The sequence below is a fragment of the Hypomesus nipponensis genome, chromosome 10 (genome assembly GCF_054491055.1).
Source record: "Hypomesus nipponensis isolate SF chromosome 10, ASM5449105v1, whole genome shotgun sequence".
NCBI classification, from domain to species: domain Eukaryota; kingdom Metazoa; phylum Chordata; class Actinopteri; order Osmeriformes; family Osmeridae; genus Hypomesus; species Hypomesus nipponensis.
Window position 1 is genome coordinate 2,472,831 of NC_140370.1, and position 16,254 is coordinate 2,489,084.

General features: G+C 42.5%; 1 protein-coding gene across 3 annotated transcripts; it reads left to right on the forward strand.

The window, feature by feature from the left end:
• Positions 1-2,742: 2,742 nt before the first annotated feature.
• kncn (kinocilin) lies at positions 2,743-7,799 on the forward strand. 3 transcript variants are annotated; one of them, XM_084708099.1, is made up of 5 exons: positions 2,743-2,890; positions 5,742-5,810; positions 5,956-6,027; positions 6,684-6,777; positions 7,544-7,799. In XM_084708099.1, the coding sequence occupies exons 1-5, from the start codon at positions 2,743-2,745 to the stop codon at positions 7,617-7,619; spliced, it is 459 nt and encodes a 152-aa protein (XP_084564225.1). In that variant the 3' UTR covers positions 7,620-7,799. The 3 variants fall into 3 exon arrangements, 1 of the variants encoding a protein (XP_084564225.1); XR_014767177.1 differs by lacking the exon at positions 2,743-2,890 and having other exon boundaries at positions 5,749-5,810; positions 6,194-6,777; positions 7,544-7,589; XR_014767176.1 differs by lacking the exon at positions 2,743-2,890 and having other exon boundaries at positions 5,749-5,810; positions 6,194-7,799.
• The last annotated feature ends 8,455 nt before the right edge of the window (positions 7,800-16,254 follow it).

Genomic DNA, 16,254 nt, shown 5'->3' on the forward strand with positions numbered 1-16,254 from the left:
GTGGATATACTTTCAGTATAGATCCTTGAATTATTTTACATTAATGAATGTGTTTACTGTTGTCAAAACTGCCTACTGGATAGTAGGCTAACACAATTGAACTAAACTAATGCAATTAACAAAGGCATTCGCAATTAAATGAAACTAAGCGTTATATGGCCTAAGGAAAATAGGGAAATTCAGTTTCGTTATAAAGAAGCAAATTCGCTTTTACAACCAATATTCAGCTGCTTTTGAAGGGGCTGGCTAACTGAGAGAACGACAATATAAATTTGAATACTTTCAGTATAGATCAGTGCATTTCTTTACATAAATTAATGTGTTTACTGATGTCAAAACTGCCTAGGAAGCCTACCGCGATTGAACTAATGCAATTAACAAATGCATTCGCAATGAAATTAAACTAAGCGTAGTAAGGGAAATTCTATATAGTTAGTTAGAAGCAAATTTGGTTTTACAACCAAAAATCAACTGCTTTTAAAGGGGCTGGCCTGCGAACAGAATGACAAAAGTGGATATACGTTCAGTGTAGATCAGTGAATTTTGTTACATAAATGAATGTGTATACTGATGTCAACCAGCACATTGCAAATGTACAGTGAATTAGGCCTACAATTATGACAGCAGGCTCAACCATTGTACATGTAATTAGTTATGTTATGAACTAAACTTATGTATAGATGTTTGTGGTGGTAAGACAATTTAACAGAGAACAAATAGAGTACATTTTGATCAACATAACGTAGGAAACAGCAGATAAATTAAGGCTACATAATAATTTGCATGAATGTAGGCTACCACAGCATTGGCAATTTGACTAGAATAGATGTGGAGGTTGAACAAGTACTTCATAGAGAATTTCAATTGTGATCTGAGAAACCACTGAAAAGATCTGTCATCACCAGCTGCATCACGGGCACTGCACTATCTATCTATAATTCCAGAAATCTGTGTGTGTGCCACCAATTTTATCACAGGCACTATGCACTATCTATAGTTACAGGAATCTGTATTTGTGTGTTCAACTAACATCTTAATCACTGACTGAATCACAACCATACACCTTTTATTTATGTCTCTCGGTTTATTATTCTAGACAAGGACTATGCTTCTTTCTGCAGTCACTGAGGCATTGTACAGCTGCCGACATCCCTGCCCCACATCACTGCAACAGCATGGAGGTAAAGAGAGCATCATTCTTTTTTACTACCATGCGTCTTGAATCTCAACATTGGAGGAGATGAGAATGCAGATTCCACAGCTGAATCTGCCTATTGTTGTCATCTATGTCTCCAGATAAAATGAGCAACCATTCACGTCTTAGACCATTTGACTTTCATTAGTTGATGCAGAGGTCATTATCGTCCCACACATCATTTAGGGGTCTGTACTTATTTTAGCATAGCGCAAAACAAATGAACAATGTCATGGTTTCAACCCGAAACGAAGGAACGCAGCACCGTGGTTTTCCATTGTCCAGCCACAAACCACATCATGACACGTTAAATATTGTTATGCCATTTAGTTAATACCCACTGAGAGCATAACAATGGCATTATTACAAGTGTACAAAGACGTCAAGTGACTGGGGGTCAAACCAGGGAGTTTTGAACCAAACTCTTAATGTTCACAGACATGGGGACGTTAGCTTCCTTGCTTACTGATAGTTTAATGACCTGTGAGTGGTTTGTTATGTAATTCTCATGGAAGTCACATATAATCTGGATCTAATGGTTTTTTTAAACCCTCATTTGGTCAACCTCATTAAGGGAGGTAGACATTCCCCCCTATCATACTACCTCCACATGAGTTTACGCAGAAAAGAGCCTGTCAGCTACCGGTATTACCGTGGGTTTATCATGAATGATTCAAACAAGGAGGGGGGGGGGGGGGGATAAAGACATGTGTGTCTTTCAAACCCAAGATATCACCATAAAGATGAGAGGGCCGACAAATCTGTAGCATGGAACAGTAAATAAGTGTCTGTTTCTTCCTGCACAATAACTTAATCTGTAGCCCAACTCGATGGTGTTAATCCTGTTCACCCTCTTCTCTCTCTGTTGCCATGGATATGCTATTCCTATGGCAACTACAGGCCTTTATGGATGGCCTCGGGCCCCGACCGCAGAGGACTCTCAGAACCTTTCATTACTCATTCTCTTCAGCCTTCTATGCAAATTCCCAGAAATGGCAGCCTGGGACTCACCCCTGGTTCCCTTACCTCTCCTATAGCTCATCCCAAGCATCCTCCTGCTTCTCAGAGCACATTCCATAGGTTCCAGAGCCTGTAGCCCCGCCCAATAGTGTCCACATTCCATCTCAGTGGATTTAGGAAACACTGGGACTACTCAGGTATGTCCAGGGAAAATGAAGTAGGCATGTCAACCCCGATCAGATTTGTGTGTGTGTGTATCCCTGTCTTTTGAGTGAATGAAGAAGGCTTTTTAATTTCCGTTGGTAAGAGAAACCAGAGCAGTGTAATTAAAGATGCATGAGGAGTCTCAAACTGAACCGCCGAGACGCTGTCAGAGAAAGTGTTTCTGTGTCAGTTGTAGTGAGAGTGACACCTAGGCAGCTGGGAGGGGCCACAATGGCATACCTGGAACCAACTCTAGGGATGCCCAATGATCTGAGGGGCCTGGGTCTATCAAGACAGTGTGTGTGAGGGCAGTAACAGTCTATGAGCGTTTGTGTGAAGGGGTGACTTAGGCAGTGTGTGGCAGGTGGGGGCTCTCCACCTAGATGAACGCAGTCAGCATTGGGGAGTACCATGGCTTGCGGGTGGGCTCTGCCCTACTCAGCATTGTGGCAGGATGCATCATCATCGGGGTGTCCCGGGAGTGTGATGCTGATGCTGTTGGGGGCATTTTCCTAGGTGCTGGGGGGCTGGGTGAGTACATGTCTAATATGGTGTGAAGGGTAAGAGTAGGGGGATACAGGGTAGAGGTGTGGGATACTTCCCCCCCCCCCCATGTATATCAATGGAAGAGACTGGTGGAGCATGTCTTTTACATTTACATTTATTCATTTAGCTTTTATCCAAAGCGACTTCCAAGAGAGAGCTTACAAAAGAGCATAGGTCACTGATCATAACAACGAGATAGTCCCAAACATTGCAAGTAGCCAAAACATGAAGCATACATTGTGAAAAAGCTAAACAAGTGCCAAAAGGGAAGACCCATAAGAGCATGCAGTTATACAAGTTACAAATTAAAACAACATGAACCACAAAAGTGCAGGACTGTACCTGTAGAAGAACAATCAACAGTAAAATATTTCACAGCGAGTACAAGACTTAACTTTGTTATATCTAACCTAAAAAGAGCAACGAGTCACTCAATAAGAGTCATTGTGATCCTGGAGGAAACTAACTAACAAGTCCAGCCAAGCATTCAGCCAAGCATTCTTAAGTGCCGTTTGTACTCCAGGAACAAGTGCGTCTTGAGCCTTTTCTTGAAAGTGGAGAGACAGTCAGTTCTTTTTCCATTCACTTTTATTGAGAGCATCAAGCCCAGGGTTCATTTGATACGACAGTGTAATCTAAGCCATGTGAGCAGGAAGGTGAACTACTAAGAGCCAAGTGAATATCTGATGTGCAATGTCAGAGAGCAACAACGAGCTGCCACCTTTTGACAGACAACATGGCATAGAAATACATTAAATCAGAAATACATTCTAACAAGTGTATTTTATAGAAAACTGTCAAACCACTTTAAATGCACGAAGAAACCTACTTTTAACAGAGACACAAACATATTGTACGGAGAATGCGCTCTGAAGCAGGCCACATTGACCCAGTGGCACTGGTCCCAATGTGCTTCAGCATTCAGACTCACAGATTTGAGTAGGTTTGTGGTGTTGAGTGTTCTTGCGAAGATCTTTTCACTCTTGTCGCAGCTTGGCAAGGTGTTTGGGGCCCAAACATGCGTCACAGGCACCCTCTGGACCGGCAAGTGTTTGATGCCAACTCTGTGGCTCAAAAGGCAAATCAATAACTATGATGAGCCTGAGTGCAGTGCTGATTCTGATGTGTACGAGTCAGCTTTGAAGATTTCTGGATTGTTAAAGCCAATAGAATGGATCAGACTGGACTTCTTTTTTCCACAAAAATCGTTTTATTATTAGAAGCTAGAAGACTGGCACAAAATAGAATATGCACGAGCAGAGAGACAACTATTAAAGGTGACATGACATGAAAACTTCATTTTATGAGGTTATTTAACATTAATATGAGTTCCCCTAGCCTGCCTTTGGTCCCCCAGTGGCTAGAATTGTGTAAACCAAGCCCTGCGTGTTCTTCTCTGCCTTTGACAAAATGAAGGCTCAATTGCGCTGTTTGAAAATCTCCCCCTAGTGACGTAGATAGGGGGAAAGTTACCTCCCCTCTCTCTGCTTTGCCCGACCAGATCATCTAGCCCGCCCATGAGAAACTGAGCTACCACCGTGCAAGGGCGAGTGCGATATCGGTTTTTCCTGGAGAGACATCATGGTGAGCAAACAAACGAAGCTTAACAGTTGCTCAGTGCTTGGATATACAAATGCAAGCACAAATCTTTTTTTCTGTTCCTTCATCCGAGCCTCTGCACAACCCATATCTTAATTGTATTTTCGCTGGAAATGCGCCGACACAACTTCCCAAAGTGTATGTCTGCTCCAAATATTTCCTCAACTTGAGCCAACTCAAAGCTGGCCTTGCTGAAATTAAATTCTGGATCATTACTAAATCTCCTTGGTCAAGCTACAAACCTTGGACATGTAAGTTAACTAACGCTATATCATTTTGTTGCTTTACGGTATATGGTTACCTAGTTTGCTACCCTTAGAATGTGGCTGTAACATTAGCTCTGCAGCTAACAACTGAGTTACTGTTGCTAACGTCAAGATAAATGGCATCAAGTGTGTGTGTGAAAACAAACGCTGTAACGCAAGTGTTGTACACTTCTTTGTTATTTGGATATCCGTTCTGCTGTTGGTGTTATGGCTCGCGATATCCGCCTTTCTCCACATTTAAATGACTGAGTGTGCACCTCTGCAAACCAGGGTGATCAGATGAGAATGGCTAAATTCGAGGCATTTTACAGCAACGGGGGCAACGAGCCATTGCGACTACTACTTGTAGTGGCTATATTTCTGCACCATGGCTGAATTTCGGGAAAGAGACTTCAGATACAGTATTAGGGGACAACTAAGGCCTATATAAAAGCATCCAAAAACAGCATGTCATGTCACTTTTAAGCTGTGTTTGTGAAGGTACTCTGGAGAAATGTTATCTAATTTTGATGACAATTGTCTTGGATCTCAACCAATGGTGCTTGGAGCAGAGACACAGTGTCACTGTAACAACCACCTCTGTTTACCTCTCATTTGGATTGTGAGCACCGACAGTAGAGCTATCAATCTTATGTGCCACTGATTAGGATGTACATGCTGTATATACCTAGGGCAAACAAAACACTATCTTCTACAAACACTCACTTTCATTACATTTTGATTAAAGTTTAAAGTCAATTATCCAAGACAAACTATCACTGCAATAAATCTGACAATTAGACATAAAACTATAAAGGCCACTATAAAGGCCACATCCACATTCCACAGTGGAACCATTTTCAAGGCAGAGACAATGTTTCCTGCTCTACCAATGGCAGGCTACTTGTTTATAACCAATGCTAGAGTAAACTACAGTTACACGTCAGAGGGCATCATTAAACGGACCAACAAAGCCCGTTTATCTGTTGCAGGTCTGCTAATCTCTGTGTATCCGTTCATAAGTGCCTGGCTTAACATTAACAACATTCTCCCAGCCTTGGGTAAGTCTATCGGTCTTGCTTGCTTTTTGCCAATAAATACAGCTTCCACAACTTTGAACATCCTGCACTTCTTCTGCATCCTATTCAGTATGGATGTGGAGAGATCTATTCTATTTAACTTTTTCCATGTCCTTTCCCCTTACAGGCAACGTCAGAGTACATCCTATGTCTACCAATCCTGCTCCTGAGCCACAAGCAGAGACACTGAAACGAGAGGGTAACTATCAATCAACCATGTTTGTAGTTTTCCACATCTTTGTTTAGAAGTAAGCTCTCATTGAACAGTCCCATTAAATCTATCAAATGTTCAAATCCATAAGATGTTTTTTTTCTAATGAAAAAATGTATGACGGCAACAGACCTTGATCATTATTCCACAATAGGCTCCCTCAGGTGTTCCAGTAGAAAGCAAGACAGCTAGCTGGGGCATTGTCATGAACTGAATCAGGAGCATGGATGTTGTGACTAAAACCACAGCCAGTACATTGAAGAGTGGATACGTTTTGGTCCTCACACCCTCATACTTGAGATGGAAATGGCTTCCAGCAGCAACCAGAGCAGAGATTAACATGTATTTATTAGTCCCATGGAATCACCACTACAATTTACTCACAGTAGTTCATCTTAAGTGAAGTGTATGGATAAATGTAGTTCCAGAAACCTTCCCCAAAAAGACTGCAATACAGTTATGAGACATGTCCAGATAAGACATTATCTACTGTCAGATTGACTGTCCTCTCCAGATATTTATGACAAAGCCATATACTGATGAGCTAGAGGTTGTCAATCACTGATCAATCCATAGTCACACTGGTTCATTGTTTAAATATTGGTGCATCTCCTTGGTTCTTTGCTGTGGCCAACTTCTCACAGCAACTCAGAGCCAGATGAATCTGGAGTACTCTAAGAGTCGCATGGGAACTTTTGTGGATCCTGGACATGTGGCAGAGGTATCCCCAGATGAGGGGTATGTACACACGCACACAAACACATGTATGGAAACACACACGTGCATCACACTTGTTCAATTTAAAAGCTTCACATTTTAGCCAGTTAACAGCATCATCTGGGGTATTGGGCATGCTCATTCTGACATACACCATCACATTTGCTTGCTTCCACTGAGTGAGCATTTTCAACATCAGACCAAAAATTTTACTTGTTTAATAAATATTTAATCAAAGTATGATAGTCTAAAAGTACATTAAACCTAAAATACTGAGCTCATTGGCGGCGGCTGTGGCTCAAGGGACAGAGCGAGATGTTTCTTAATCACATGGTTCGATCCCCGACTCCTCCAGGCCATGTGCCGAAATGCCCTTGAGCAGGACAAAGAACCCCAAGTTTCTGCTGTATGGCAGATCTGTTGGTGTGTGAATGAGAGGCAAAAAATGTCAAGCGCTTTGAGTGCTACATAAATGCAGTCCATTTACCATTAAAAGAGAAATGGGCCATTTTCCAAAAATAAAAGTATGCAGTCTTTTTTTTAAGCAATCAAGTTGCATTTTATGCTGCTGCCATGGTAAGATAGACCCCTTATTTCATTTATGTGGGACTGTCATTCATCAGCCTTGTGAAACATGCGTGTCTGATCTAGTTTGACACTCACTGATGACACAAAGAAACACACGCACAGACATGCTCTCCCCATGTCCTTCCTCCATCTCTCCTTCACACACACACATGCAATTGTGAGACTGAACCTAACACACACTGCAATCATTCTGTTGTAGGACATCTTCAGACATGCCAGACATCTTGTCCAGGAGGAAGTTCAAGCAGACCTCCGGTGATCCAGACCTCCCATGATGCCTGCAAACACATATATGGGCAGAGAAGTGTTTTCTGTCTTTGAAACTAAGAAAACCTATTTCACTTTGTAGAATAGTGTTTTGTTGTGGTGCGTTTTTGCCTCAGTTACAGTGACAAGGTGGGTAAATGAATGCATTGTCGATGTTTGCCATGTTAGGATGGAGAATAGAATATATATCTAACCGTTAAATAATGTATGCTAGTTAACATCATTCAATCAAAATCCAGTTGTACAAGATCACTCCTGTCTTGTGTTGCTTGTCAGTTTGATTCCTTCCTCACTTGCCCTCTTTGGGATACACTCTTAGGGTTCAACAAACACCACATTGGCCAATTGTGTAACCAAAAATAATTTAAGCTAATTAATAATGTGGGTGATTGGTATTTACACTAAGTGAGTTTAACTGATTCAACTTGGTTTCATTCACGTCGAGTGGTGAATTCAACCAGTTCATTACAGTTATCTCACAGGGTAATATAACTTTTTTTTTAAACACCTCTATGGGCTTGATGACTGGAGTCCATATACGTCATCATCTCTGACTTTCAGTGGGGGTAGATAACAGTCTCTACACAGTAACTTGCTCTCAAATGCTCACACATACACAAATACTAAACTACACAGCAACAGGGAACAACAATGTGTTGATATTCAGGTCTGTTGTCTGTGTCTGTTGCATGGGCAGCAGTGAAATGGGATTGTGGTGCCCTGGTGTACAGTGTGACATGCTTTAAGGTTGAATTATTCTGTGTTGTTTAGTAGCCATGGTCTCACTGTGAAGGTTTGATAGGCTGCAGACTCCCCTTGAAAAACAAGGGTTTAAACACATTACAGACATGGACTAACCTCAAACACAAAGTAACAAAGGCTTAATATGTAATTTAATGCAAGGACAGTACAGTAGCCTATGTATGTACAGTGGTTGAACTAGAATTCTTGCTACTGCCTACTTGACAGTATGGGCATCTCTATACATTTAATACATTTTCTGCACGCACAAACTTTGAGATTCATAATCAGCATCAGAAATCCAGGTCCATACAGCATGATTAGACTTAAAAAGGTCACATGACATGAAAACTTCACTTAAGGACGTTATTTAACATTAATTTGAGTTCCCTTAGCCTGCCTTTGGTCCCACAGTGGCTAGAATTGTCGATAGGTGTAAACCAAGCCCTGGGTATTTTTCTCCGCCTTTGAGAAAATGAAGGCTCAAACGCTCGGTTTGAAAATCTCCTTGTTGTGATGTCACAACGAGCCAAGCTACCGCCCTTCTCTGTGCTTTGCCCGCCCAGATAATCTGGCCCGCCCATGAAAAACAGAGCTACAATTGTGCAAAGGCAAGAGCGATATCGTTTTTCCTGGAGAGACATCATGGCTAGCAAACGAACGAAGCATAACAGATGCTCAGTGTTTGGATGTACAATCAAAACACATTACTTTTTTTAGTTCCTTCATCCAAGCCTCTGCATCTTAATTTTATTGTCGCTGGAAATTTGCCGACACAACTTCGCCAAGTTTTGTATGTCTGCGCCAAACATTTCAGCCACTACTGTTTCCTCAACTTGAGCCAATACAAAGCTGGCCTTGCTGAAATTACATTTTGGATCATTACTAACTCTCCTTGGTCAAGCTACAAACCTTTGGACAAGTGAGTTAACTAACGCTATATTATTTTGTTGGTTACCAAGCTTGCTTCCCTTAGAATGTGGCTGTAACATTAGCTCTGCAGCTAACAGCTGAGTTACTGTTGCTAATGTAAAGGTAGATGGCATCAAGCATGTGTGTGAATACAAACACTGTAACGCCAGTGTTGTACACTTCTTTGTTATTTGGATAACCGTTCTGCTGTTGGTGTTATGGCGCGCGCGGTATCCGCCTTTCCCCTCATTGAAATTATTATGAGTGTGCACCTCTGCAAACCAGGGTGATCAGATGAGAATGGGCAAATTCGAGACATCTAACAGCAATGGGTTTATGAGCCAGCTGAGTTATTGTCGCTAATGTAAAGGTAGATGGAATCAAGTGTGTGTGTGAATACAAACGCTGTAACGCGAGTGTTGTACACTTCTTTGTTATTTGGATAACCGTTCTGCTGTTGGTGTTATGGCGTGCCATATCCGCCTTTCTCCTCATTGAAATGACTGAGTGTGCACCTCTGCAAACCAGGGTGATCAGATGAGAATGGCTAAATTCGAGGCATCTTACAGCAACGGCGGCTACGAGCCATTGCCATACATCCGTTGTAAACATTAACGCATGTTGCCGCCCCTCTCCTCATTAGCATTTAAAGCTACAAACACAGAAACAGCGCGTTTTGAGGAAAGCTCATTGTGGGACTGCTCGTAGTGGCTGTAATTATGCACCAAGGCTGAATTTTGGGAAAGATACTTCAGATACAGTAATAGGGAAACACTAAGGCCTATATAAAAGCATCCAAAAACAGCATATCATGTGACCTTTAATTCACCTTGTCAGCAGCGTGTGATTTGGCTGCTAGTTTTAGAACTGTGAGCTGTCCTTGGAATTGCTAATACCCCCCAACAGAGGTGTCAAAAGCATGGGCGTAGGTTTAGGGGGACACACTAGGTACTAGTCCCCACCAATATTTTAAGATGACAAAAGCGCCCTCGAGCATGCGGGACAAGATGATGTCATTTAATTGGCTGAAGTGGCAGAGTCAGAAACACTTCGTGAATCTTTATTTGCAGAAACAGTGTCAGTAGTCTGACACTGTAAACTACTAAATACGCCAGGAAATAATAAAGCCTCATATTAGTATTTCGTTTGGTCTCAGCATTGATAATTTTGACCCTTTTGTGCTTTGTAGATAGGAAAATGTCACCCAAAAAGAAGAGATTTATCATAAGTTTTTTCACCACCCAGAGAGTAAGTAGCTATCAAGGTCGTTGTTAGTTAGCTAGTAGGAAAACTACCCACACAGTGCAAACCTGATAGCCTTAAAGGGGCGATTGATTGCAGAACCACATTTACCTTGTCACAGTGGAAAAACGACAGTTCAGTGGGTAAAATGGACATACAGTGAACCTCAAAGACCTCTTTCCTATGTAAATCTCACAATTAAAAAAGTAGCTGTGAAACATTAGTTCTTGAAAAATCCCCCCACTGTGACGTCCCAACGGGGTTCCACCCTTTTTTGGTTCTGGTCTGTACCTTTGTCACGCCCCTTTGCTGCGCGCTGCTCTATGTACTTCCACAGAATTACAAAGAAGAATGTTTTTTCTGGCATATTGAAACTGGACTACGGGAATAAATGCAGTGTTCCAGACTGTACAGGGAATGCTGACACTTTTTACGGGTTCTTGTATTTACAATAGCGATCATTATTAATATATAGGTGCTCCTGTCTTGATCAAAATACAGCTTTTACACGGCATGATGCAAGGAATCAGATACGCTGACTAGATGTTGCATGATCTTGTCAACTAGGCTATAGGCTACAGTACTGTACAGCACTTCTAACATTTTTCCAGTAACATTCGCTAGGTTATGGCCACTACACAGCTACTGTATGGCTAGCAAGTGACTGCCAACCACCATTTCAACGTTGAATGTCAATCGTTTGCCGGGTAAACTAGACTACTATAGCTAGACTAGTACAGTATGCAGCTACCACAGAAGAAAGTTAGAGCTAGGTTATGTACTATAGCTAGCTAAAGTGACGAGACTGAATTTAACACACCAGGGACACCGACAACCTCGGCAACCCTGCGCCAGGTAGACATTTTTTGTTAACGTCTCTTTAATCAATCATACAGAGGTGTATAAAACAAGACTGAGTGTGTAGACACTCGTACGATGAGTTGCTCTTCCATCTTGAAATTGGCACACCTAGAAATGTTTACCATGACCAACAGTTGCTACGTTACAAGAAACCAACCCGATTTGCCAACGCTAGCGTTTTCACGCTCCTCATTTACATAAAGTTGAGAAAATCCAACTTTTGATGCCCCGCTTGCCTTCCCACAATGCCCTACGTGAACTTCGACGCCCCGCTCGCCTTCCCACAATGCCCTACGCGAGCGTCATCGCCTGGTTTTCATTGAAAATGAATTGGAAGCCGACGCCGCCTCTGCTGCAGTGTGAACGCACCGTAACGGTGAGTGTCCACTACAGCGGAGCGGCGCAGAGCGTCGGCTTCCAATTAATTTTCTATGAAACAGGGCGTTGACGCTCGCGTATGCTCCCACAATGCCCTACACGAGCGTCAACGCCCGGTTTCATTGAAAATGAATGGGAAGCCAACGCGCCGCCCGCTCTGCTGTTTTTATCAATTAAGCCGAAAATATTACATTTATCGGACTCTCTGGATGATCTGGCCGCCATTGTTGCCGGGCGCGCAGTATTCATATAGCCCTAGGTTTCAAGTAAGCCCGATCTTACTTGGTTTTATGGGGTGTATACCCCTTCGTCTTAGCCCTACCCCTAGCTCAAAAAAAGTATTGGGACACCACTAGCTCTCACGGGAACGCGCAAAACTAAGGGGAAGGGGTAAGGGGAGTATTGTGATTCGGCCTTAGACTAGTCTTAGGCCGAATCCCAATACTCCCCCTTACCCCTTCCCCTTACCCCTTCCCCTTAATTTACCCCTAGCCCTTGGCCCTCGAAACTAAGGGGTAAGGGCTACATAGCCCTAAGAAATGGGACACCACTTGGTTACAGGTACGTCATCTAGCACGTATCGATATCTCCAAAGCAAGTAGTGTTATGCACTGATTTAAACGAAATTCGCTGCTAATGGAGTTTACTTTAAACTGTAGACATGGTAGTCAAAGAAATGCGGGACTGTTGTGCAATTCAGCACTGTAATATTAGCGTACCAAACTAGCGATTTTTAGAAACGTTTCAATTAGGAAAATGGTTGCAAATATATATATGTTCATGACTGTATATAACACAAAACAAGACTGTCATAATTTTTTTATCAATTAATTAAGCCGAAAATATTATATTTAGCGGACTCTCTGGATGATCTGGCCGCCATTGTTGCCGGTCGCGCAGTTTTCACATAGCCCTCGGTTTCAAGTAAGCTCCCGACCTCACTTGGTTTTAAGGGGTGTATACCCCTTAGTCTTAGCCCTTCCCCTAGCTCAAAAAGAGTATTGGGACACCACTAGCTCTCACGGGAACGCGCAAAACGAAGGGGAAGGGGTAAGGGTAAGGGGGAGTATTGGGATTCGGCCTTAAACTAAGTTTATGCAACTGGCCCCAGGGACGCCAACAACCTCAGCAACCCTGCGCCAGGCATCATTTTTTTTGTTTACGTCTCTGTAATCGAACATAGACGTATCATACAATACTGGGTATGAAGACACATACGATGAGTTGCTCTTACATCTTGAAATTGTCAAACCGAGGAATGTTTATCATGAACAACAGTTGCTACGTTACAAGAAACCAACCCGATTGGCCAACGCTAGCGTTTTCACGCTCCTCATTTTCATAAAGTTGAGAAAATCCAACTTTCGACGCCCCGCTCGCCGTCCCACAATGCCCTACGCGAGCGTCTACGCCTGGTTTCATTGAAAATGAATTGGAAGTCGACGCTCCGCTGTAGTGGACACGCACCGGTACGGTGCGTTCACACTGCAGACTTTTTTACCGCTCTGCACCGCCGGCCTTCCCACAGTGCACCACGCTCGGGGGCGTGTCAGACAGATTAATTCAGAGCCGTTCTCTTAAATCACTGTTGTAGTTCGTATAATGTCATGGCAAATGTGCAGACCAAATACAACTTTTACACAAATTAAGCAAAAATCCGATACGCATTCTGGATCTGACGTGATCTTATCTACAGCACACAAAAGGTTATCTTTTTCCACACTTTTTTTAGGCCGAGTGAAAGATGAAATGCCACCCGCACTCTATGTACAGTAACGGGTCTTGTTCCGGCTGGAAAAAAAGATGCATCAGACATAAACGTTGACATGTGTAACCTTTTATCATATTACTCGAAATCTCTGCAAATCAAACGCTAGATTATGACTTGCCACTACACATTCACTGTATGGAGAGTGAGTGGCTGCCAGCCAACATTTCATCGTTGAATGTCAATCGTGTGCTGGGTGAGCTAGCTAGACTATGCAGCTAGCACAGAAGAAAGTTACGTAATGTGAAAACTGAATTAAAGTACAAAATACAACACACCAGGGCATAATTTTTTTTGTTTACGTCTCTGTAATCGAACATAGACGTATCATACAATACTGGGTATGAAGACACACATACGATGAGTTGCTCTTCCATCTTGAACTTGTCAAACCTAGAAATGTTTACCATGACAAACAGTTGCTACGTTACAAGAAACAAGAAACCTACCCGATTGGCCAACGCTAGCGTTTTCACGCTCCTCATTTACATAAAGTTGAGAAAATCCAACTTTCGCTGCCCCGCTCGCCTTCCCACAATACCCTACGCAAGCGGCGAAGCCCCGCTCGCCTTCCCACAATGCCCTACGCGGGCGTCAACGCCTGGTTTCATTGAAAATGAATGGGAAGCCGACGCCCCGCTCTGCCCGCCCCGCTGCAGTGTGAACGCACCGTTAGGAACCAAACACTCAATGGGCTGTCTAGTGATGGGGGAAACGAAGCTTTCCGAAGCAACAAGCTATTTGACACAATTGTCTCAAAAAAGTATCGCTTTTTCAAAGCGTTCGATACATCTTCTCCATAGGGACATCTGCTGGTCAGTTTATGGTATGGCGACTGTATCGAGCGAAGGAAGGAATCAAGTGATGTCAAGTCCTCAAGACGTCAGTCTCACAATTGTCACTGACAACTTGATAAATAAAGTTTGTGTGACAAATGTTTCAATTTGCAAGTGTCAAAAATATGTTATAATATATCTTGTTGTATTATAAACCACGTAACGTATTTGCTACTTTACGTTTATAACATTTATTTTTAGGTTCTTATAACATTAATTACACAAAGTGGCATGGCTTTGTGGTAAGAGCGCAGCCTCTCACTCTGACGAAGTGAGATCGCATCCGCTCACCCCGTTTTAGTGGAAGTATATGCTAAATGAATACATTATTATATGATAATGTAAGCTAGTGGTTAAAGTTTTTGGAACATGCTTTTGCAACCGGGAAAGGGATGGCCACATTTGAAGGCTGGTAAAACTAGAGAAATATGTAGGCAATGTACGATCTCATATCTGTATTTATCTCTGTCTATCTAGCTCTGGCAATCTATCTGTATCTCTGGCTCTGTCAATGAATGTATTCTATAGCATCCGTAAATAGGCCTATGTCTCCTCTCTATAACCTATGAATATTAGTGATTTCTGATGTCTTGAGGGGAGTTTGTTTGCAAAACCGATTTTACCTTGTCATAGTTGAATAACGACAGTTCGGAGGGTAAAATGAACATACATTGAATATCAAAGTCCATTGACACCTCTTTCCTATGCAAATCTCAAAAAGAAAAAAATTGGCTGTAGAACGCTAGCTTTTCAACAAAGCCACCGGTGTGACGTAGGACAGGGGACCGCCCTTTTTGGCTCTGGTATGTATCTTTGTCACGCCCCAAAATTTACATTTACATTTAGTCATTTAGCAGACGCTCTTATCCAGAGCGACTTACAGTAAGTACAGGGACATTCCCCCCGAGGCAAGTAGGGTGAAGTGCCTTGCCCAAGGACACAACGTAATTTGGCACGGTGGGGAATCGATCCGGCAACCTTCTGATTACTAGCCCGACTCCCTCACCCCTCAGCCATCTGACTCCCAAAATTTACATCCAGACCAGCCCGATCTAGTCTATCTCCGATACTAGTTTAGCTGCGCGCTGCTCTGTGTAGGCTACTTATGAGGAATTACAAAGAATGAACGTTTTGAATTATAACAAGGATATTGAAAATGGACCAGAGTCGTACATGCTGTGTTCCAGGCTGTACAGAGAAGGCTAACACACACAGTCTTCCCAAGGAGCCAAACACTCGACAGGCATGGCTGCTGTTGTCTATGAGAAGATCCCGGCGAAGTTTGACACTCAATCATTCATTTGCTCTGAACATTTCACCGAGGACAGTTTGGACAACCTTGGACAATTTCCAGCAGGATTTGCTAGGAAGCTGAACCTGGAAAGAGGTGCTGTTCCGACCGCATGCTCATTGCAACCGCAAGCTGTAAGGACAACATGATGATGTTGTGCTAACAGTTAATAGCAATGCTAACGTGTCCTGTATATAGCATAGGTAGAAAGCTTCTACACACATCAAATGACTCTAGCTAAACTAGCTGTAGTCGGCATTAGAAGGGAAGCTTCCGAAAAAATTGCCAGAAAACGAACAGCAGTCTGACTTATTGCTAACGCCTGCCTAGATAATCTATTTGAAAGAACTGGAGAAAGGCAGGTGCTAGATACAGGATACGTGAGCATTGCTAGTAACTGTTACTAGTAACACCTAGACTGTAGAAGGCACGTAAACTAGCTTAGCTTGATAACGCAAGAGCATAGGTAGAATGTGTGATAATTTAGCCTAGTTTATTGGCAATTGGCAACGTTGTTTCATGTTCCTGACTGTGTTTCATTCAAATAAATAACCCGTGTCATGTAAATCTACAATTAACGATGCATGTTTGTCCAGATCTTTGTCAGGTTATTT

What these genes read in the sequence shown, in the direction of transcription:
- kncn (XM_084708099.1), top strand. Translation starts at nt 2,743, where the DNA reads ATGAACGCAGTCAGCATTGGGGAGTACCATGGCTTGCGGGTGGGCTCT. An exon ending in AGAGACACTGAAACGAGAGG is followed by an intron (nt 6,028 to 6,683) that starts GTAACTATCAAT and finishes AACTTCTCACAG; the next exon opens with CAACTCAGAGCCAGATGAAT. An exon ending in GAGGTATCCCCAGATGAGGG is followed by an intron (nt 6,778 to 7,543) that starts GTATGTACACAC and finishes ATTCTGTTGTAG; the next exon opens with GACATCTTCAGACATGCCAG.